General features: G+C 38.9%; 1 protein-coding gene across 1 annotated transcript in view; it reads left to right on the top strand.

The window, feature by feature from the left end:
- Positions 1-23,269, top strand: part of LOC122561449 (uncharacterized) — a 166,630-nt gene that overhangs the window by 8,225 nt on the left and 135,136 nt on the right. Inside the window, exons 3-24 of the mRNA XM_087999300.1 lie at positions 839-913; positions 1,062-1,290; positions 1,797-1,914; positions 2,170-2,248; positions 2,396-2,484; positions 3,751-3,952; positions 4,107-4,232; positions 5,460-5,580; positions 5,686-5,824; positions 5,958-6,050; positions 6,138-6,210; positions 6,290-6,427; positions 6,680-6,835; positions 11,939-12,033; positions 12,879-13,005; positions 16,333-16,579; positions 16,664-16,725; positions 16,835-16,914; positions 17,273-17,421; positions 17,767-17,905; positions 22,298-22,402; positions 22,500-22,688. Of these exons, the coding sequence (XP_087855426.1) occupies positions 839-913; positions 1,062-1,290; positions 1,797-1,914; positions 2,170-2,248; positions 2,396-2,484; positions 3,751-3,952; positions 4,107-4,232; positions 5,460-5,580; positions 5,686-5,824; positions 5,958-6,050; positions 6,138-6,210; positions 6,290-6,427; positions 6,680-6,835; positions 11,939-12,033; positions 12,879-13,005; positions 16,333-16,579; positions 16,664-16,725; positions 16,835-16,914; positions 17,273-17,421; positions 17,767-17,905; positions 22,298-22,402; positions 22,500-22,688 (2,831 nt within the window). The remainder of the gene's footprint in view (positions 1-838; positions 914-1,061; positions 1,291-1,796; positions 1,915-2,169; positions 2,249-2,395; positions 2,485-3,750; positions 3,953-4,106; positions 4,233-5,459; positions 5,581-5,685; positions 5,825-5,957; positions 6,051-6,137; positions 6,211-6,289; positions 6,428-6,679; positions 6,836-11,938; positions 12,034-12,878; positions 13,006-16,332; positions 16,580-16,663; positions 16,726-16,834; positions 16,915-17,272; positions 17,422-17,766; positions 17,906-22,297; positions 22,403-22,499; positions 22,689-23,269) is intronic.

The raw sequence follows: 23,269 nt of genomic DNA, 5'->3' as shown, positions 1-23,269 counted from the left end.
CAACAGCTTCAAAGCAAAGCACAATTCCAGGAGACTTTGCAATATTCAAATATGGGCTGAGTGAACCAGGACATCGGCCCTCAAATTTGCCTGAACGTCCACATCCCCAATAACTGGACCGATACAAGTGGAGATGAGTTTGTCTAATTGAGGTATGCTGTGATACCATTTCCTGAGAAAGCAATTTTACCTCTGGTTGCTATTTTAAGCTGAGCACAACATTACACATGGAAATTAGAGGAAATTGGAGCTCGAGGTTATGGAATGGTGGACAGAGTTCAGTTTGTAATTTACTTGTGATAGATTTTATGGATCCTCTTAAGGGAGGAAAATGAAGCAAAGAAGATGTACGAGCTTTTAAATTTGTGTTGTGCTTCAATGTACCTGATTACTTCCATGCTGACAGACATAACCATGTTGTTGCTGTAGTCAAAAAAGCCACTTGATCTGGCTCCACATTTAATTTCCTTTAGAAATTTGTGGGCAACTTTGTTCCAGATTTTGAAAGATGCTAGTTCACTAGTTCATCAGCTGTCTCTGTATAAGCTTCAGTTACTATTACATAAAATCCTTAATTTTGATGAAGGCTTAGAAAGTCAATTAGTGTGTGTTTGGCAGTCACATTAAATTACATCAAATATGACACACCGTGCTTAGCATAGAATTCCTCCTTCAAAAATACATTAAATGGTACTGTTTAAAATCAAGATCAGAATTGCTTTGAAAAATTGCTACAAGAAACATAAGTATTGTATGAAATGCAATAGACTTTGATATCAGATTTCAAACTTCTATGTTTTCTCTGAACTAACTTAAATATAAACATATTTCCTCCTAGAATTGGATGGGTCTGCTGTCACACAGACTTTTAGATATGCAAGGGATGTTCATAGCAAATCATTTGAAGGACCTCGTAAGTATATCTTTGTATTCATTTTCAACATATATGAATATTCAATTACTTCTTCTGTCTACATTGCAAGACAGCATAGAAACTTTCACAACTTTAATGTTTTGATAGCTGTTTCAATGAATGGGTTGCTTTCTTTACATTTCATTAGGTACCTGCAGTACATGGGGACAAGGAGCAATCAGGACGTACACAGATACATTTTACCACATGATATCAACATGTAAATACATTCTGACTCGCCACTGTCTAGGCAATGTGGAAGATTTTAATGTGGAAATTCAGCGAAGCTCAAATGGCAGTTTGGTGCACATCTTCATCAAACTCGAAGGTGTTATGATTGTAGTGGCGAATGGGACAATTATGGTTAAAGGCACTGTGTAAGTTAAGTGTGTTTCTTGGTTTTGATACTAATTGCAGGACTCGTAGGTATAGAAATTACCAACATCTGCTAGGTATTAAACAAGAATAAATTTGCCAGGACCCAAACCAGCACCCCCACCCCAATTCCATTACCCGTGAGCTCTGCCCTCAACAGCACTAGGAATTTTTGTATCTCTATTATTTTCTTTTGTTTTTCCAATAGTTCTTTTGGCATTAACCTCTGATTTCACTTGCTGCAGTCCAATATGGATATCCCTTTGGGGAAGCTGCTCATTTTGATGCACTACTCACCATATTTCTTATCTTTCTAGAGTCATAGAGATGTATAGCATGGAAACAGACCCTTCGGTTCTTCTACTCGTAGAAAGATTTCTCTTTAAATATAGATCCTAATGTTGTTAAATCCAACATCATTGCAAAAAACGTTATGGTGATTAAATGTTAATGCAAGTCAATATTTGAAGTTTTAATATCTTATCTTTTATTGTTACTTTTTAAATAGAGTTTCATTACCATATATGGAAAAGGTGATTAATATTCAACGAAATGGAGTCGGCGTGTCATTTTCAAACAGGAAGCATTCTATAAAGCTGAATTGGAATTACGAAGATGGACTACAGGTAAGAAAGTTTGGAAAGTGCATCGTTAATTCCTAATATGAGCCAATAGAATTAATAAAATGGACTTACTTTCTTCTCTCTGTTTAATGTCACTGACACAGATTGACGGGTAGCATCCTTCTGTTAAGTAATAAGGTAGCACACCTTTTGATAGGAAGAATTTATTTTTCCATGAATTTACCTGGCGGTAATAAATTTGTCGAATCATGTGAAGATTTCCAACTTTTGTTTAAAACATCTGTCTTTCGATTTCAGGTAACAGTTGATGCTCGTTACCATGGACAATTATGTGGCCTTTGTGGAGCTTTTGATGAAAGTGTCTCAGTAATCTCTGGTAAAAAAAAACTCTTTGTCCTACTCTATGAAATAAATCTTAATCATATTTCATATTCTGTTCAGTTCTATCATGTTTTAATTTTCATTAACATTAATCAAATGCATAGAAAATAAACAATGTTCAATTTTTATTTGGATTTTGTAGAAATGGACATTATCGAATACAAACTTGGTCCTTCAGATATTTCCTGCACCACCACATTCCCTAAAGAAATTAATTGTACCTCAGCTAAGGTAAATCTCACAGATCCCGAGAATACTTGAAGATGCCATACCTCTTGAATCTAATGTAGTATGAACATTAACAGAATGAGAATTCAGGTGACACAAACTATAGTTCATCCCCAAGCACCCTGAGCAACTAAGGGTGGAACCACTTCTAGTTACTGATTTTAAAACTAAGTGATCTGCTAAGAAATGTCACCACAGTCAGGCTAGGCGCCCTTTCCTGAAGATGCTAATGAAGTTGCTCGGGTTTGATAATCTGATAATAGTCATGGTAATTTGCAAAGTAAATTCTTTGAAGGAGTCACATGACAAGCTCTTGTTGGTGGTTAGGGTGGGGTACAGGTAATGTGTAGGAATACGTTTAGTCACCATAGGCTATATTGTATAACTTCTTTAAAAATAAAAGTAAATGATAGAATTCAACATAGTAATTTACAATGGCATATGGTGACATGAAATTGTGACAAAAGGAAGCAATGTTTCCAGATAGGAAATGCCTATGTGTGCACAAGGATATATAGTTGTGATGTAGAAAATGATTTTTTAAAAATGTAGTTGTGATACAATTTTGTTTGCACTTTTTATAGACAATGAAATCTCATTCCTGATGGTTATGCATGTATAAGAATAAATACAGGACTAACTTTTCTAAACTAATGCTATTAGATTAGATTCCCTACAGCGTGGAATCAGGCCCTTCGGCCTAACAAGTCCACACTGACCCTCCGAAAAGCAACCCACCCATTCCCCTACATTTACCCATAACTAATCCACCTAATACTATGGACAATTTAGCATGGCCAATTCACCTAACCTGCACATCTTTGGACTGTGGGAGGAAACCGGAGCACCTGGAGGAATTCCACGTAGACATGGGGAGATGGGGAGAACGTGCAAACTCCACACAGGCAGTTGCCCGAGCCAGGAATCGAACCCAGTACCTGGCGCTGTGAGGCAGCTGTGCTAACCACTGAACCACCATGCTGCCCCACTTTATTACTTATAATTTGGCATTTATCTGTTCTAATATAAACTTTTTGAAGTGCTCAGTTTCTGAAACAGTAGCTGAAGTAGTTTTGCTGCTATTCTGTGTTTGCCTTTTGAATAAGAAAACATTGCTTGCTTAGTTCTTCACTGTATTCTGTCTGTAAAAGATGTGTTTTCACATGGTCAATGACTCTGGTCTCATTCCATTTACTGTAGCACCAAATACTGATTTGGAATTTGATTCACTTAAGTACCTTCCTGACTTCCGTTTTTTTTTACATTCAGATCTGCTCAGAAATATCAAATATTTTTCCATCTTGTTATAACCAAGCCATGCAAGATAAATACTTGAAGATATGTCAAGAGGATGTTTGTGCTTGTAAAGGAGTGAGGCAATGTTCTTGTGCCAGTTTTGTAGAAATATCACATCAGTGTGTACAATCAGCTTCTTTAGAGTGGATGAAATGGAGGGAAAAGACAGGATGTGGTAAGTTATCTTGGCAGTCAGGCAGAACTTCAAACAAATTCTATTAAACGGGATTCAATTATTTCAATCTTTCGAATAAACTAATGAACAAGATATTAATGATCTTTTAGTTGTTTAATAACAAATTATAAAATCAAAAATCTTTTCCTTTCAGCACCACCAATCTGTCCTGGCAATCAGATATACATGGAGTGTGGCCCTGTCTGCAAGTCAACTTGCTCTGACCCAAACCCTCAGCAACAATGTGATCAGTGTGTGAATACCTGTGGTTGCCCAGAAGGTAGTTATGCTTAAGAGTACTGAAATATTCAACTTTCTTTGAGAATAATTTTACCTCACTCTATTCAATGTTAACAATGCTAACCTGTTTAAACTGCTTGACTTATAAAAGAAACAATAGAATCACAAAATTATGACAGTAGAAGGTTTGAATCCATTTTTCATTTGCTCTTTGACTTCATGAGCTTGTTTCTCATTTTTTGAATGATTTTGGGAAATAAGCACACAGTTCTTGTTTAATATGATTGTTCTATGATCATGTATAGCAAAGAAATTTGCTTTCAAAAATATTGAAAGGAAGTTACTGCAGTTTAATGCAGAAAAGTTTCAGACAATTTGCAGTAATTTTGAGATTAAGCAATGTGATTCTCCTTTAAGGATAGGATATTCACTTTAATTGAATGACTGAAAATAGTCTGGTGTCTAATTGTGTGCATATTTGTCAAAGCTTATCATTTGATATTATGATTGAAAATAGAACAGTGTATGTTGGAATGATTAAAATAAGGTGTTGGAAATACTCATTGAAAGGCAGAATATTGCAGATGCTGCAAATCTGAAGTGAGAACAGAAAATACTGGGGTAAAACATATTTGGTGAGTTTGCTAGAAATGTGTAGAGGGAAAAATAGAGTTGATGGGTCTGGTCTATAACATTACATCATGTTGGACGTGTGATAGATTTTGAACAAGTGGTATGCAGAAAAGCTCAGAAGGAAGATGTGTGACAGAATGGGACTCATGCAAGATTGACAGAAAAGTCAAAAGGGAATATAGATGAAGCAAAAAATAAAGGAAAGAGAATTTGTGACTGGAGCATGTAAACTGCCAAATGAAAGAGTGAATTAAAACAAGGAAAGAATAGAAAATAACAAAAGGACACAGTTTACAATCGGTAGCTTTGAAGTCAATGTTGAATTCAGGAGGGTGTAACTGGCTTAATTGAAAGATGAAGTGCTAATTCTAAAGCTTACATTGAGCCTCACTGGAACTGGAACAGTTGGCTGAGGACTGAGAAGTGTTAGCACGAGCACAAAATGGGAATTATTATGACAGGATACCAAAGGTTCAGAGTCAATATTGCTGATTAGATTAGGTTACCGATTTTTAGGATGCTTCAACATTAGTCAAAAGAAAGGCAAAACTGTTTGCATATCCTCTGGTAAAAATCATGCTCCTGGTTATTTGCTATAAGCAAAAACACAGCTACTTGCTTTATTTTTCTTCAGGCACTGTCCTTGATAATATACGAGGTGGTGACAGATGCATCAACCAAACAGAATGTCCTTGTGAATACGGTGGAACAGTATATGAGTCTGGAGAAATAAGGAAGACTTTCTGCCAGTCATGGTAACAATCATTACCTATTTAGTTAATTACAACACACATCAATAAATGAATGTGCAAACTTTCAGCAAAAATACCTTATTATGAATTGCTTTGTTATGACTTTAGCACCTGTCGATGGGGAATGTGGGAGTGCAATGATCTTAATTGCCCTGAAATTTGCAAGATTGAAGAAGGAACTCATATTACAACATTTGATGGCACATACTATAATTTGATTGGTGACTGTTTGTACGACGTTGTTGTTGTACGTAAGACTTTGCTCATTATCTGTTTCCAATTGTTGTTATTTGATTTTTGAAATAAATCCTTTATTTTGAAATCACATGTTTTGCCAATCAAAACCATTTCTAAGCTCTGCAATTTTTAATTTTTCACAGACAAAAGACTGGTCAGTAAAAATTGAAATGCATCCATGTCAAACAGCAGTTAAGCAGACATGTTTACAGCACGTGACATACACAAAGTATCAGGTAAAACTTTATAATATTCATGTGTACACTTTATATTCCAATTTGTTATGTCCTAAATGTTAAAACACGTTTTCATTTTTGTTCTAGGACATCTACATATTCAATAATGATGGCACTGTTGACTATAAGGGAAATAGAATGGGAGTTCCTCTAGTAAATGGTAAAGTAGTCTTTATTTGAGCTCAAACAGTTTAACAAACAGTAGTTATAAAAGAAGTTAATCTCTCCTTTATTTACAGGTGATATAACAATATTTTTCCAGTCTTCAATATTCCTTCAAGTATCAACAACGTCTGGGTTGAAAATGCAAATACAGATACATCCCATCATGCAGCTTTACATCTCACTGCCCAAAAGTGCCAAAGGAACCACCAAAGGTACAACATTCCACTAAATAGTACACTCCAGCGACTGGGTCTGAAACCAGCATTGTTCTGGTCCCAACAAATTCCCAATCAGCAAGTTAGGCTAAAGTCTCCTTGTTTAGACAAAACAAATACATTCTTGTGTAACCTTTCAAAGAACTATGGATTCTTAATGAAATTGGTTGAATTATATTTATCCATCACAGCAGGTTACATCTGACCATAACAATTCCCTTATAAAGGCCTATGCTGTTCTATCTCCAGGTTTATGTGGAACCTTCAATCACAATGCAGATGATGACTTTCTAAGTGCCCAGAGCATCGTGGAGTACACATATATGACTTTTGCTGACTCTTGGAGAGAAAGTGAGAATTGCCCTTCACCACAAGTGAATCCTGCCTGTGTCAGTTCAGAAGATGGTAGGTTTGAATGGAATCTTCATCAAGGTGGTCAAGTAACTTTTTTTTATGAGGTTGTTAATTCTTCACCTGGTCAGGATATACAATACTCAATGGACAGCAACCTCTTTATCCTACACTTTCATGTTCACACAAACCCTCAAGATCCATTGTTTGATATCAAAGTTTGAACTACTTGTATTTGCATAAATCAAAACTCTGAATGGATTAAATAACCACTTCTTCGATTCATCAAAATAGAACCTGGGTGATTGAGGATAAAACAAGCTTCAGTATTTATATAATCATAGAGTCATAGATTTATACAGCATGGAAACAACTCGTCCTTGCCAACCAGATATCTTAAATTAATACAGTCCCATTTGCCACTATTTGGCCCATATCCTTTTAAATCTTCCAATTCATATACCCATCCAGAAGCCTTTTAAACATTGTAATTGTGTAAGCCTCTATCACATCCTCTGGCAGCTCATTCCATTCACGCAATATCCTCTGCATGAAAAAGTTGTCCCTTAGATCTCTTTTAAATCTTTCCCCTCTCACCATACACCTATGCCCTCTACACCTGGGAAAAGACAATTTACCCTATCCAAGCCGTTATGATTTTATAATCCTCTGTAAGGTCATCTCTCTCAGTCTCTGATGCTGCAGGGAAAACAGCCACAGCCTATTTAGCCTCTCCCTTCAATATCCTTGTAAATCTTTTCTGAATCCTTTCAAATTTCACAACATCCTTTCTATAGCAGGGAGACCAGAATTGCACGCAGTATTCCAAATGTGCCCAAACCAATGTTGTGTACAGTTGCAACATGACCTCCTTAGTTCAATACTCAATATACTGACTAGTGAAGGCAAGCACATCAAGTGCCTTCTTCACTATCCTATTTTCCTGCAAATCCACTTTCAAGTAACCATGAAGCTGCACCTAATGTCACTTTGTTCAGCAACACTCCCCAAGACCTTCCCATTAAGTGTCTCAGTCCTGCTCTAATTTGCCTTTCCATAATGCAGCACCTCGCATTTACCTAAATTAAACTCCTCAGCCTATTGCCCCATCTGATCAAGATTCCATTGTACTCTGAGTAACCTTCACTGTCTACTAAACCTCCAATTTTAGTGTCATCTGCAAACTTACTAACCATACTTCCTATATTCACATCCAAATCATTTATATAAATGACAAAAAAGTAGTGGACCCAGCACAGATCCTTGTGGCACAATGCTGGCCACAGACCTCTAGTCTGAAAAGCAAACGTCCACCCTCACACTCTGTCTCCTACAATCAAGCCAGTTCTGTGTCCAAATGGATTTTCTCAAATCAATCCATGTGATTTAACCTTGCTATCCAGTGTACCATGAGGAACCTTGTCGCATGCCTTACTGAAGTCCATATGGATCACTGCCCTCATCATTCTCTTTGTTACTTCTTTAAAAACTCAATCAAGTTTGTGAGACATGAGTTCCCACACAGAAAGCCACATTGACAATCCCTAATTAGTCCTTGCCTTTCCAAATACAGATGGAGTGGGGTGAATTTATACATGCAGAATTACATTTTACTTTGCTCAAAAACTGCATGAACCCATGCAAAATTCTGTCAATCCATTTTTAGATTAGAATCAGTCTGACCATTATGGTACAGACAGCCTCACACAGGGAGCTAATACCTTCAATACCTTATCTGGGCCGACATGACACCAGTTGTTAAAGTTCACTTGAGAAAGTAACTTTTAAAAAAGGTTTTGCGATTTACATATGAAAGGAATGAAACCAACATGGTCATTCTGAAAGATGAGAGACTGAACAAACAATCCCCGGCAATTACAGACCAGTAAGTCTCACGTCTGTCGTCTGCAAGGTGTTAGAAAGGATTCTGAGGGATAGGATTTATGACCATCTGGAAGAGCATGGTTTGATTAAATGCAGTCAACATGGCTTTGTGAGGGGCAGGTCATGCCTCACAAACCTTATCGTGTTCTTTGAGGATGTGACTAGAAAGGTTGATGAGGGTTGAGCTGTGGATGTGGTGTATATGGACTTCAGCAAAGCATTTGATAATGTTCCCCATGGTAGGCTCATTAGAAGGTCAGGAGGAATGGGATTCAGGGGAACATAGCTGTCTGGATACAGAATTGGCTGGCCAACAGAAGACAGCGAGTGGTAGTAGAAGGAAAATATTCTGCCTGGAAGTCTGTGGTGAGTGGTGTTCCAAGGGCTCTGTCCATGGGCCTCTATTGTTTGTAATTTTTATTAATGACTTGGATGAAGGATGGGTCAGCAAGTTTGCAGATGACACAAAGGTTGGAGGTGTCGTTGACAGTATAGAGGGCTGTTGTAGGCTGCAGCAGGACATTGACAGGATGCAGAGATGGGCTGAGAGGTGGCAGATGGAGTTCAACTGGATAAATGTGAGGTGATGCATTTTGGAAGGTCGAATTTGAAAGCTGATTACAGGATTAAGGATAAGATTCTTGGCAGTGTGGAGGAACAGAGGGATCTTGGGGTGCAGGTACATAGATCCCTTAAAATGGCCACCCAAGTGGACAGGGTTGTTAAGAAAGCATATGGTGTTTTGGCTTTCATTAACAGGGGTATTGAGTTTAAGAGTAGTGAGATCTTGTTGCAGCTCTATAAAACATTGGTTAGACCGCACTTGGAATACTGCGTCCAGTTCTGATCGCCCTATTATAAGAAAGATGTGGATGCTTTGGAGCGGGTTCAGAGGAGGTTTACCAGGATGCTGCCTGGACTGGAGGGCTTATCTTATGAGGAGAGGTTGACTGAGCTCGGACATTTTTCATTGGAGAAAAGGAGGAGAAGAGGGGACCTAATTGAGGTATATAAGATAATGAGAGGCATAGATAGAGTCGATAGCCAGAGACTATTTCCCATGGCAGAAATGACTAACACAAGGTGTCATAGTTTTAAGCTGGTTGGAGGAAAGTATGGAGGGGATGTCAGAGGCGGGTTTTTTACACAGAGAGTTGTGAGAGCATGGAATGTGTTGCCAGCAGCAGTTGTGGAGGCAGGGTCATTGGAGACATTTAAGAGACTCCTGTACTGCATATGGTCACAGAAATGTGAGGGTGCATACATGAGGATAAGTGGTCGGTACAGCATCGTGGGCTGAAGGGCCTGTTCTGTGCTGTACTGTTCTATGTTCTACTGTTCTATGTTCTATGTAATCCAGGTCTTTTTCAATGTATAATTTCAGTTACATCACACTGCAAACTTTTGCTATAAATTCTGTGTTTTACAGTCTTATTCTCCACAACCACCTGATAAAGGAGTAGTGCTCCAAAAGCTAGTACTTCCAGATAAACCTGTTGGACTATAAATTGGTGTTGTGTGATTTTTAACTCCAACAACTTTCCCACTACCAATGTCAGATTCCCTGCTCTATAGACTCCTGGCTTTTCTTACCACCTTTCTTAAATAGTGGCACCACGTTAGCCTTAAGAATACATTACCAGTATGATGAAAACAAATTTGTTATTTAGAGAAAAAAGTTTAAGCAGAAGATATTGAGAGAATAGGGTTGAGATGAGATAATTAGATCAAGGTCAATGAGAGATCATTTAAGGACAATGATCACTCTTTTGTACAGTTTAAGCTGACTGTGGAAAAGAATATTGAATGATTTAGAGAAAGAATAATTAATAGAGAGATAGTCAACTTCAATGATTAAAGAGAAAGAAATCTATTTCTGAGAAATTGCTAAGAAGGAAACATTGGCTGGGTTAACTATACTTAAAGTTAACAAAGCACTAGGACTAGATTGAATATATTTAAATATGCAACTGAAGTTGAGAGTGAAAATCATACATATAATATTTCACTCTTCCTTAAACTCAGAGGTGGTGTCAGCGATCTTGAAAATTGCAAACATTTTGCCCTTGTTCAAAAAAGGTTGTAATGATAAGCCAAGTAACTACAAGCCAGTAAGTTCAAATTCCACACCATTGGTGAGGAAACTTCTCGAAGCAAGAAATTGAAACAAAGTGAAGAGTTGCATGGTCAAATTATGTGAATTAAGGAGAGCCAGCATGAATTTTCTAAGGGAAAATCATGTTTATCTAACTTGCTGGAGATTTTTGAAGAGGTGTGAGAGGAGTTGATGTGGTATACAGTACATGGACTTTCAGATGGTATTTCAAAAGATGCACTTCACTCAGCAGACTTGTGAGCAAAGATCATGGATTAAAAGGTGCAGCAGTAGTAACATTGATACAGAATTGGTTGTGTAAGAGGAAACAGAAAAACAGTTAATGTACGCTTTTCAGGTTGATGAAAAGGCTATGGAGGAAAATCTTGGGGTAAATGTTGGGACGTTTGCCTTTTCCAATATATGTTAATCATCCAGGCTTTTATGTATTCGGCATAATTTCAAAAGTTACAAGTGATACAAAATTTGGAAGCATCGTGAGTTGTGAGCAGAATAGTGTAGAACTTTAAAGAAATATAGACAAATTGGTGGAGTGGGTGGATATGTGGCAGATCAATGTGCAGAAGTCTCAGGCGACATACTTTTGGTGGGAAAGACATGGAGGGACATTATAACTTAAAGGTTACAACTCTGAATGGGTTGCAGAACTAAAACAGCTAGGTGTGTGTAAGTGATTAAAGAAAGTGGAATATAGCCACATATAAAAAAGATCAAATGTAACCATTGAGAAGAAGATTATTTTTACATGAATTAGTGAATATGCAGAATGATCATTATGATCCACTGAAATTCAATCTACACCCTGTTACAAGTTATAATCTCACAGGTATTATATAGTGCCAAGACATAGACCTATCTTACATCAATACCTGCTGATTTGACTGGCTCAGAGTTTAGGAAAAGCAAATTTCCTAAGAAACTTCTAAACTTCAATTTTCTTTTGAATATTTCTATTTTAGCTTGACCAAATGTAACTTCTGACCCTACTCAAAACATGATTCTGAACATGGTTGGTTAGAAAAAATGGCAATGTCCACAAACAGTTACCTCTTTGTGTGCTTGTGCAAATGAAATAACTCTGAGATTATACAAAGTTATGTAATATAGATCCAAACTATTCACATTTCACATAATCATAACTTACATTTGTATTTCAGAAATCTATGTTAAACAAAATTGTGACTGCTTAAAGGACCCCAAAGGTGTATTCGCTAAATGCCATTCTGCAGTGGAGTTTGCCAAGTATTATGAAGTAAGTCAGAATTCTGTATGAATCATTGCAAAGAAACATATACCATTAGCAAAATCAAAGTAAAAACTTTCATTGAAATCATAGTTATACTCAACTGATATTCACAACATTTCATTGACAAGGGATTTAGAATAGAATCATAAAATCACCACAGTGCAAAAAGAGACACTTGACCTATTAAGTCCATAGTGACTCTTCAAAGAGCATCCCATCCAGACCTGTAATCCCACATTTACTATGGTTAACCTACCTAGCCTGCACATTCTGGGGCACTATAAGACAATTTAGCATGGTCAATCCAACTAACCTGCACATCTGTAGACTGTGGGAGAAAATTGGAGAAATCGCACACAGATACAGGGAGAATTTGCAAACTCCATACACTTACTCTGGTACGGAATCAAACCTGAATCCCTGTGCTATGAGGCAACGGTGGTAACCACTCAGCCACCATGCTGCCCATTTGGTTGCGTGCCACTTACAGGGCTGACATTTAACAAAAGTCATGTATCATGGATGCTATACTTGAAATCAGTTTTAAATGAAATATCATTTATAATTCAACTTAAGGCGAAAATAATTTATGAGAAAACAAATAAGTATTTCCAATTGTTTGGATACACAAGTCAGATTGCGTTCCCAATTAATCAGACATATCAAGTTGTCTAACATCTTAGCAATACAGTAATTTCAGAAATTTCAAGTCACATTTCCTTGATGATTCCAATTGTATGGTATTTTCAAGTTTAAGTTTATGGAAATGCATTAATAAATTAAAATTATATTTTTTCTGTATAATTTTAAGAGGTCATTTCGGCAACTTTTGTTTTTGTTGCATGTCGTAGATGTGTAAAGTTGCCTCATGTCACTGTGAGAGGATCGATGACTGTATATGTGCTGCACTGGAAGCTTATGCTCATGCCTGTGCTGCAAAAGGCTTGGTTGTGCATAACTGGAGAACATCAATATGCGGTAAGCATTTTTTAATCACATGATAAGTTATAATCAGACATAAATGTGATAGAGGAGCATTAGTAAGAGTGAGATAGTGTCCATCTCCTCAGGTCTTATCAGTCACTCAATTAGATCATGCTAGATCTGTGCCTTGTCTCCAATTTTCCAAGAATTCACTATTTTGGTCTCTTGAGCAACTTTGACTTTCTAAACCTCTTTACCCGTCCATCTGATTCTCCTCAGTTACGACCCTACTTAAAATCTATCTCCTCAAATTAGTTTCTGACCATCGGTTCTAATAGCTTTTTATATAGTCTACTGTCAAATACTAGAAGAATGTTGGGCTATTTTATTACAATAAATGTGTTTCATTACTGGAAATTGTTCTTGTTGTCCTTACCTAAAAAAAGTCTTTTAATGTCTATGCTGAAAGCTGTAAATATCCTACATTCATAGCCCTTATTGGTAGAGAATATTAATATTCACATGACAATTCACCAATAGTTTAATGGTGACCTATACTTCTAATTTTAGCAAAAATAGAAATTGCTGGAAAAGCTCAGCATGTCTGGCACCTTTTGTGAGAGAAGTCAGAGTTAATGTTCCAGGCCAAATGGCCCTTCCTCAGAATTCTTCAGAGCTTCTTACTCTAACAGTTTGCTCCCAGCTATGTAATTGTATATTAAACAACCAGTGATAGTTGTTTCCAAATGTTTGAAGCCCTAGACAAGACTTTAATCTTCTATCATGTCTTATCTTCACCTCTTCTCAAAGATTAAAAACCCTAGAGTACACAATCACTCTTAGCACACCATCCATCTGTTGTTACTTTCACTGAACTCTTCTCAATAATGTGAAAACAAAATCAAAATCGAGGAAATAGAAATGGGACAAATACTCTCAAAGTGATCTAACATTTCTACAATTCTAAAGACAGATCTTTTGATTCTGTTGTTACATATTGGTGCATCAATTCATGTTTGGAGCTGCTGTAGAAATATATTAAAACACAGCGCTTCTTTCTTATGGTGACTTCCAATTCTGCACTGGTCTATACTCCTATTTGTTTACATGCCTTTTCATCTTTCTGTGGAAATTTCTGATGATTGTCCTTAAATTCATTGACACGCAGATATCAATTTGCAGAAATGATTGTTGCTTTGCCCCATTCACTAGTGAAAAGCACCAGCTCTCCAAACACCGATCATACTTCATCAGAGTATCTGGCACTGCACTACTGTTAATGTAAAGCAATGCTTTAGCAACTGGAGTATGATAAACCTCTTAGTAGATGGGTGCATAAGAAATTAGAAACAGGGCTAGGTGATTCAGGCTCTGCCATTCAACCAGATTGCAGTTGATCTGTGTGTATCACATACTCATTAGGAAGTTTTAGTAACTTTCATTTGGCTGGGGTTCCTAGAACATAATGAAACAATGTCAAGATAAGGCATTCAAACATTTAGACTGGAATATGGTTAGTTTCGTTAACTAGATGGCTTGTTTGTCATGCAGAGTGGTACCAAGAGCACAGGTTCAATGTTTATACCGCTGAGGTCACAGTGAAGGTGTCATTTTCTTGTCTTCACCTCTGGCCTGAGGCATGGTGACCCACAGGTTAATCCATTACCCACTGTCTCTTTCCAATGAGACAGCAGCACTTTTTTGCCCTGGGACTTTGGCAACTATACCCTTTACTGAGTTATGGAGAGAAATCATTTATTCAGGTGTTGTGACGCTTTGAAATTAAATACCCCCAGAGGGTTCAGATTGATAGAGGTTTGATCTCCAGTTATTATTTGACAATCTAAAACTAGAGGGCATAGGCTTATGATGAGAAGGGAGAGATACAAAAGGGTCGTGAGGCAATTTTTTCACAGCAAGTGTTGAGTGTCTGAAACAGGCTGCCAGAGGTAGTGTTAGAAGCAAGTCAAATTTAAGGAGCATTTAGACAGGTACATGGATGTGATAGGTATGGAGGGATATAGGTCAAGCACAGGCAGATGGAACGAGTTTAAATTGTGAAAGCTGGGCAGGATGGGCAGATTGGACTGAAGGGCCTGATTCCATGCTGTACACCTTTAGGACTCTATTTGGAAAATGAGCAAGAGAGTGGAGTTCTGCTGGAAGATTGGTTATGATTATACTACATGATAGAGAGGGGTTATGGAACTGAATGATCTGCCCTTGTTGCTTTTTCATACATTGTTATGTCAAAATGAGCTTAATGTATCTGCACACACTCTGATTAGATTACATACATTTAAATAACTCAGATCCTTTTCTCCATCCACCACTACCACCAGACTAGACAGGACCCAATCTGACTCCAATGAATTGTAACTAGTCCTGCAACACCATCCATCATCCTCACCCACTTCCTCCTGGCCTACCCAATCCTCCATGCTGGAGCTGACACAATATACAGAATCCTACTAATAGGCACCTTGCCACCTCCTGACTTTGCACCCTACTAACCAGGTTCCCTATCCCCTTCTCACCTGTCATCTTACCCCAGGCACCCAAAACGTGCAGTTGGCACTCTATTCTCTCCGCTCTTCAACATTACACTTACCTCGTATATTTTGTCTTTGATAACAGTTGTCAAAGTGGCTGCCAGGACAGATACATTTCAGAATGCTGTGAATAGGGGGCAGGGTTTGCCTTCCTCTGATCATTCTACACAATGAATCCACTTTCAGTGGAAGTGTGGCTCCACATTTACTGGAGGGTGCCGGAGCAGAATCTCCTCTCAGAAAAACTGACCTTCCTCTCCTTTATGCAAATTGAAGGATCGGAGCAGTATCGGATCATCTGTCCTTTGAGAGTTAATGTTTCAAATCTGACACTGTAATCTACTGAAGGCTTATTTTGGATTTGAAATTTAAATTATTTTTCTTGCTCCACAGATGCTATCAGATCTACTGACTTTCTCCCAAGCTTTCTGTTTTTGTTTCAGATTTCCAACAAGCGCAATATTTTGCTCTTGTTTGACTCCTTTCCTTCCTGCTACTTTAGTAGATGTAATGATAGTAGATGTAATGATAGTAGATGTAATGATAGTAGATGTAATGATATTATGATGAACATTCTGGCATATTTCATGAAAGACGCTCATACTCTTGAAAACATATTCATTTATTATTTGTTATGATATGAATAAACTGAAGAATCTAGAACAAGGCCTTATATAAATACTATTCCTGCTGCACTTTTTCTTAAAAAAACCTGTGGTTAAATTTGTAAAATACAATTCATAAGATGTTTTGATAATTAGCAATTCAACTGTACTTGTGGTTGAAATAAATTGGCTGACATGGAGCCCTTCCTGTTTTTTTGTTGTAGAGGTAACCTGCCCGAGCACTCAGGTTTTCCAGTATAGTATGACAGCCTGTAACCGTACCTGCAGATATCTGTCAAAGCCTGATATCACATGTCAGGTTCAAGATGTTCCAGTTGATGGTTGTGGTTGCCCTGAGGGAAAGTACATGAATGAGAAAGGAGCATGTGTGAGCAAATCAGAATGCCCATGTTATTTTGGTGGCTTGATTGTGCAAAAAGGCAAGGATATTACTGTTAACGGAGTTAGCTGGTGAGTACTTTAATTTTGCTTGGCACGGTATCAAATATTAAGAACACATGACTTTGATCTAACCAAGTTCAATTTTTCTCTCAGTAACTGTAAGGATGGAGTTCCTTCCTGCCTTGGGGATGAGGGAGACCCATCTGAAATAAAAGGTAAATAATTGTTTTCAATCTCTTTTAAAACAATTAAGAGACAATATTTAAAATGAAAAACCCATAATGGGAAGTAACAATTTCCTTAAAATGTGGTGTTGTTCTTTAGATTGTGGAGAAAAAGAATTTTCAGACTGTCAGAATACTACAAGATGTAGAAAGACATGTCAAACATTAAACAGACCATGCGTAAGTGACCCGAAACCTACAACTTCTTGGATTTCCTATGTCTTAACTTATAGGCTAGTGAGTTGAACAAGACCTCAAGATAATACTTTTTAACAGTATCAACCATATATGAAATGATCAATTCTAGATATTGTGGCATTGTATGCAATAATTTTTAATTACATTTATAACACAAAGTGTAAAAAATCGTGGTTTTATGCAACTACTGGTTTTATGCAACTACAGATTGAGGCATTTTATACACAACAAATAATGGAAATGAGGCATATTTTAACTTGATGATGATCAATCTATACATCCTGTACATCTGCATCACCAACACTCCCAATTGAGACATTGTGTATTCTCTTTTATGAAGCCAAATCCTTGTGTCCCTGGCTGTGTGTGTCCTGAAGGCTTGGTGGAAGATTACAAGGGAAAATGCATTTTACCAAAACACTGTCCTTGTTCATACGGTGATGAAATCTTCCATTCAGGAGAAACAATCAAAAATGACTGCAATGAGTGGTGAGCTTGTATAAATATTACAAACTAATACCAGTAAAGGAAAAAATGCCATAGTCCTAACATACCATAGATTATCCTTTCAGTATAGGGTGACGAGTGATGGTGGTGATTTAACATAAGGATCACTTTGGTTCAGCCAAGAGGGGGGAGGTTGAGAAGGAGTGTTCTTCATGGTAACCTCAGCCAATGTAGGAATTGAACACATGCTTTTGACATCATTCTGCATGCAAATCTGTTGTATAGCCAACTGAGTTAACCAAATAACCTATCTAATGCTATTACACAATATAATATTATCTATACAAAATTGAAAAACATGATTAATCTGTACCTTTTATATTGCAGCCTATGCAAAGGTGCTTTATGGACATGTACTGAACGCTCATGTCCAAAGACCTGCCTAGTTTATGGAGATGGTCATTACATGACCTTTGATGGAAGAAGATACAGCTATGATGGCAACTGTGAATACACCATTGTTGAGGTAAATTGTAGTGAGCCCCATTTCTCAACCAGTATCCTTCCACTGACACACTCATTGGCTGAAATGGTCCTCACCCTCAACATTTTCTCCTTCGAATCCTCCCACTTCCTTCAGACTAAAGGGGTAGGCATGGGCACCTCTGTGGGCCCCAGCTCTGCCAGCCTCTTCGTTGGGTGCATAGAACAGTCCATTCTCCGCAGCTACACCGGCACCATTCCCCACCTTTTCCTCCACTACATCGACGACTGTATCGGTGCCACCTCATGCTCCCATGAGGAGGTTGAACAGTTCATCAACTTCACAAGCACCTTCCTCCCTGACCTCACGTTCACCTGGACCATCTCGAACAACTCCCTCCCCTTCCTCGACCTTTCCATCTCCATTTCCAGCGATCAACTCAACACAGACATCTACTGCAAACCCATGGACTCCCACAGCTACCTAGACTACACCTCCTTCTACCCTGCCTCCTGTAAAAACACTATTCACAATTCCTCTGCCTCCACCACAACTGCTCCCAGGAGGACCAATTCTACTATGGGACATCCCAGATGGCCTCTTTCTTCAAAGATCACAATTTCCCCTCCCACTTGGTCGATGATGCCTTCCAACATATCTCCTCCACTTCCCACACTTCCACCTCGAACCCCACCATTCCAATTGCAACAAGGACCTTCCACCCCACCACTCTCTGGACACATTGCATCATCCTCTGCCTTTTCTACCACCTACAAACAGACGCCACCACTCAGGATATATTTCCCACCTCATTCCTTTTAGCATTCTGCAGAGACCATTCCCTCCATGACTTCCTTATTCGGTCCACACCCACCACCAACCCACACTTCCCTCTTGGCACCTTCCCCGCCACTGCAAGAAGTGCAAAACTTGCACACACATCTTCATCCTCACCTCCGTCCAAGGCCCCAAATGATCCTTCCACATCTGACGGAGATTTCCCTGTCCTTCCACATGTCATCTACTGTGTTCATTGCTCTCGACATGATTTCCTCTGCATTGGGGAGACAGGACACCAACTTGCAGATCTTTTCAGAGAACATCTCTGGGACACCCGCACTGAACAAACCCACTGCCTTGTGGGCCAAACAGTTTAACTCCCCCCTCTCACTTCACCAAGGACATGCAAGTCCTGGGCCTCCTCTACAGCCAAACTCTAGCCACCGGACGCCTGGAGGAAGAATGCCTTATCTTCCATTTTGGAACCCTCCAACCATACGGGATCAATGTGGATTTCACCAGTTTCCTCATTTCCCCCTCCACCCACCTTATCCCAGATCCAACCTTCCAATTTGGCACCACACTCTTGAACTGTCCTGCCTATTCATCTCCCTTCCCATCTATCCGCTCCACTCTCCTCTCTGATATATCAACCCCTCCACCTTCATCTACTATCGTATTCCCAGCTACCTTCCCTCCAGCCCCACCTCCTCCCATTTATCTCTCGGCTCCCTTGGGCCATTCCCTCATTCATGATGAAGGGCTTATGCCTGAAACGTCGACTCTCCTGTTCCTCAGATGCTGCCTGACCTGCTGTGCTTTTCCAGCACCACACACTCGACTCTGATCTCCAGCATCTGCAGTCCTCATTTTCTCTGCATTTTCAGTGATAACCTTATCTTATGGTATTTATTTCAATCAATATTTGGTAAATTTCAGTTTAGTTTTTCAACAGCATCAATTGCTCACAAAATGTTGCAGGTAAACTCTGGAAAAGAAATAAATCTCTAACAAGACTCTAGGTGTACTTAAATTGCATTGATTAAAGCAGTTCAAAGGTGGAACACCACAACTTGTCCAATGACAATTAAGGATCCGTAACAAATGTCAGCTTTGCCAGTTACACCCACATCCTTTGATGCATAAAAATGTACTAGTTGATTGACACACACCAGCTAATACTATAATTATTTAATCATCTTAATGTAAAATGAAATTAAGGTAAAAATATGGAATAGAATCCCTGCAGAGTGGAAACAGGTCCTTCAGCCCAACAAGTCCACACTGACCCTCCGAAGAGTAACCCAGCCAGATCAATTCCCCTACTCCTATTACTCTACATTTACTCCTGACTAATGCAGCTAACCTACACGTCCCTGAACACTGTGGGCGATTTAGCATGATCAATTCACCTAACCTCCACATCTTTGGATTGGGAGGGAACCATACAGACACGGGGAGAATGTACAAATTCCACACAGACAGTCACCTGAGGATGGAATCAAACCTGGGTCCTTAGCGCTGTGAGGCAGCAATGCTAACCATTGGCCACAGTGCTGCCCACATATTGATGACAATAGACTATACTGAGTAATATCCAAAAGGAATGGGTTTGTCCTCAGAATGGGTTTGTACAAAGACTAAAAAGCAGGATCATGATACAGGATCATGCAAAATCCAAGCTATGTGAATATATTGGGATTGATAGAAATATCAAATTTGCATTTGCATTGTACTGGAAACTGTTGGGCTTCTGTTTTTTTTTCAAGTCTGGTATGATCATGATATTGAATACATCAGTACCATATGCTGGTTAGTTAGGTCCTTAGCTCAAATTACTCTGGTCCGCATGCACCAAACAACCCCACCGCCCTGTGGCCGACCACTTCAATTCCCCCTCCCACTCCCCCAAGGACATGCAAGTCCTGGATCTCCTCCGCTGCCAAATCCAAGCCACCTGCCAACTGAAGGAAGAATGCTTCATCTTCCACCTTGGGACCCTCCACCTTATGGCATCAACATCAGCTTCACTAGTTTCCAAATCTCTCCTCCCCCTACCTCATCCCAGATCCAACCCTCCAACTCAGAACTGCACTTTTGTCCTGTCCTACCTGCCTATCTTCCTTTCCATCCAACTGCTCCACTCTCACCACAGATCAATCCCAATTACACCCCCACCTTCATCTACATATCACCTTCCAACCTACCTTCCCCCCAGCCTCACCCCACCTCCTTTTTATCTCCCGTCCCCTTTCCCACTCCACATTACTGATGAAGGGCTTATGCTCAAGATGTTGGTTCTCCTGCTCCTCGGATACTGCCTGACCAGATGTGCTTTTCCAGCACCACATGTTTTGATTCTGATCGCCAGCATCTGCAGTCCTCACTTTCTCATGATAGTATTGTATCTGAGTTCGATTCTAGTCTCAGTTAATGATCACACAGGCCCACATGTAGCAGATATCACAGCCTAGAAAACCTGGCCAGAAATGCTCACACACTCCAAATTTTTGCTTGGACATAAGTGAGACAGGCTGAAAATGTCTCAAAACAAAACCATCTATTCAATCTGCTGAAATGAGAGTAACTCTTCAGTCATAACGATGGTGATTTTAGTTTCTAACGGTTACTTAAAGCTGCCAGCCCTATCTCTTTCCTCCATGATCTATAAGATTCTGCTTCTCTCCCTATAATCCACAAGGGCCAGCCTCTTCTCCAAAGTTCAATAAAGCCCTGCCTTTCCCACGTTTGGGTCTTTGCATCCGCTTGGGATCAATATAACAGCAATTGAAACAGAGCACCTTTAACATAAGCCAACATCTGAGTGAGCTTCAGAGGGATGCTATTAGCCACCGTAGATATTCAGTCAGGTCACCAAAAGCTTGGTCAATGAGACAGTTTTTAAAACTACCTTAAAGGAGAAAGAGAGATATCTGATGATGGTGGTTTCAAGAGGGAATTCAAGAATTTAAGTATCTTGCCAGCTGATGGCATGGTTACAGCGGAATAACTAAGGTTGAGAATGCTAAAGAGATTCAAATTAAACGAGTGCAAATATGTTGGAAAGTTGGATAGCCAGAAAAGATTCCGGAGATAGGGAGGGTCAGTCCATGATTAGAGAATGCAGTCAAGAACTTTAAAAATAATGCATTGCTTTAACTGAATGCTAGGTCAGATCAGTCAGCACAGTATTTTACAGCGTGCAATTGGATGCAACTTCAGAGTGGACAGCAGAACTTTGAGTCACTTCATGTTCATGAAGGGTATAATGTGGATAGTTGGACAGGAAGTTTAGAGATGGCAACAGCAAATCAGCCGAGGTAAGGGCAGAGTCAGGTGATATTATGGAGATGGGAATAGGCATCTTATTAATGGAGTGAAAATGTTTATGATTTGGATGAAGTCATTATATAATATGTAGTTTATAAATGGACAGGGTTTAGGATGAATCCTTGGGTGAGGTGAGTTGGGAGCAGGTAGGGAAGTTTATTTAAGTGTTCCTCTTATTACAATTTGAAAGATCAAGATAAATTTAGTCATGAATGCTTTTCTTTCATTGAAAAGGTACAAATTACCTTTGAATTGATCAGCTGGCATTCATCCCAGATTATGTGCCAAGGTTTCAATTCACAATTTCACTCAATTTAATTTTAGGATCAATGTCAACGAGCAATCGGTACATTCCAAATACTGGCGGAGAGTGTTTCCTGCTGTGAAAATGGAGTGACCTGTTCACGGAATATCAGGATTTTATTTGAGGTGTGTGTTTGATTAATAGCTTGGGGTTATATTGGGTATTTTAGTGCATGAGCTAATCTGAAATGATTACATTATAAATTCCTTTATTTTCTTACAGGATCGAGAACTAATTCTCTTGAGTGGGAATGGAGTAACTGAGGTGTCCCTTGGGAAAATTCAGTGCACAGATAATCTCTACACACTTCACACTGTTGGACTGTATTTAGTCCTGAGATTTTCTAATGGGATCACTGTGATATGGGACAAACGTACAAGACTGTCAGTCACACTGGATGAAAAGTGGAAGGTAAGTAAAGTCTGGACATTCATAACCACTCCCTCAAATAAGTTCATCAATACAGAAAATATAATCAGAAACCGGAATTTACTATGGTACCTGATTAATTTAAACAACAATAATATTTTAATACATGTTAACTGAAACACCAGAACACAGTATAAACACTATGAAGGAAAGATGGAGAAATTTCTGGGCAGTTCAGTACAAAAGGGAACAATGACTGGGAGGCATAGACTAGAGTTTGTGAAAGCAGACCAACCACACTTCAGAGTGCACTTAGGATCAACAATATCAGTGAGGTGGAAATAATGGAGTGAATAATAACTTCTGTAATGTTTAGTAATTTGGCGATCAACCTCCATTCAGTTGTCAGCACTCTTAGAGTCAGAAGGTTGTGGGTTTCAGTCAACTGTGGAAAACAGTGCAGAAAGAGCATCCCTCCCAGAACCACACCCCAACCCAATCTTTGTAGCCCAGCATTGCCCATGGCTAATTCATCAAGCCTGCACATTTCTGAAAACTATGGGCAATTTAATATGGCGAATCCACCTAAACTGTACATCTGTCGACTGTGGGAGGAAACTGGT

This window comes from Chiloscyllium plagiosum, unplaced genomic scaffold, assembly GCF_037043375.1.
Source record: "Chiloscyllium plagiosum isolate Xiang-an unplaced genomic scaffold, Cpla_swu_hap1 HiC_scaffold_23, whole genome shotgun sequence".
Taxonomy (NCBI): domain Eukaryota; kingdom Metazoa; phylum Chordata; class Chondrichthyes; order Orectolobiformes; family Hemiscylliidae; genus Chiloscyllium; species Chiloscyllium plagiosum.
Note: the sequence above shows the minus strand (reverse complement) of the source record. Positions and strands in the feature narration are given on the sequence as shown.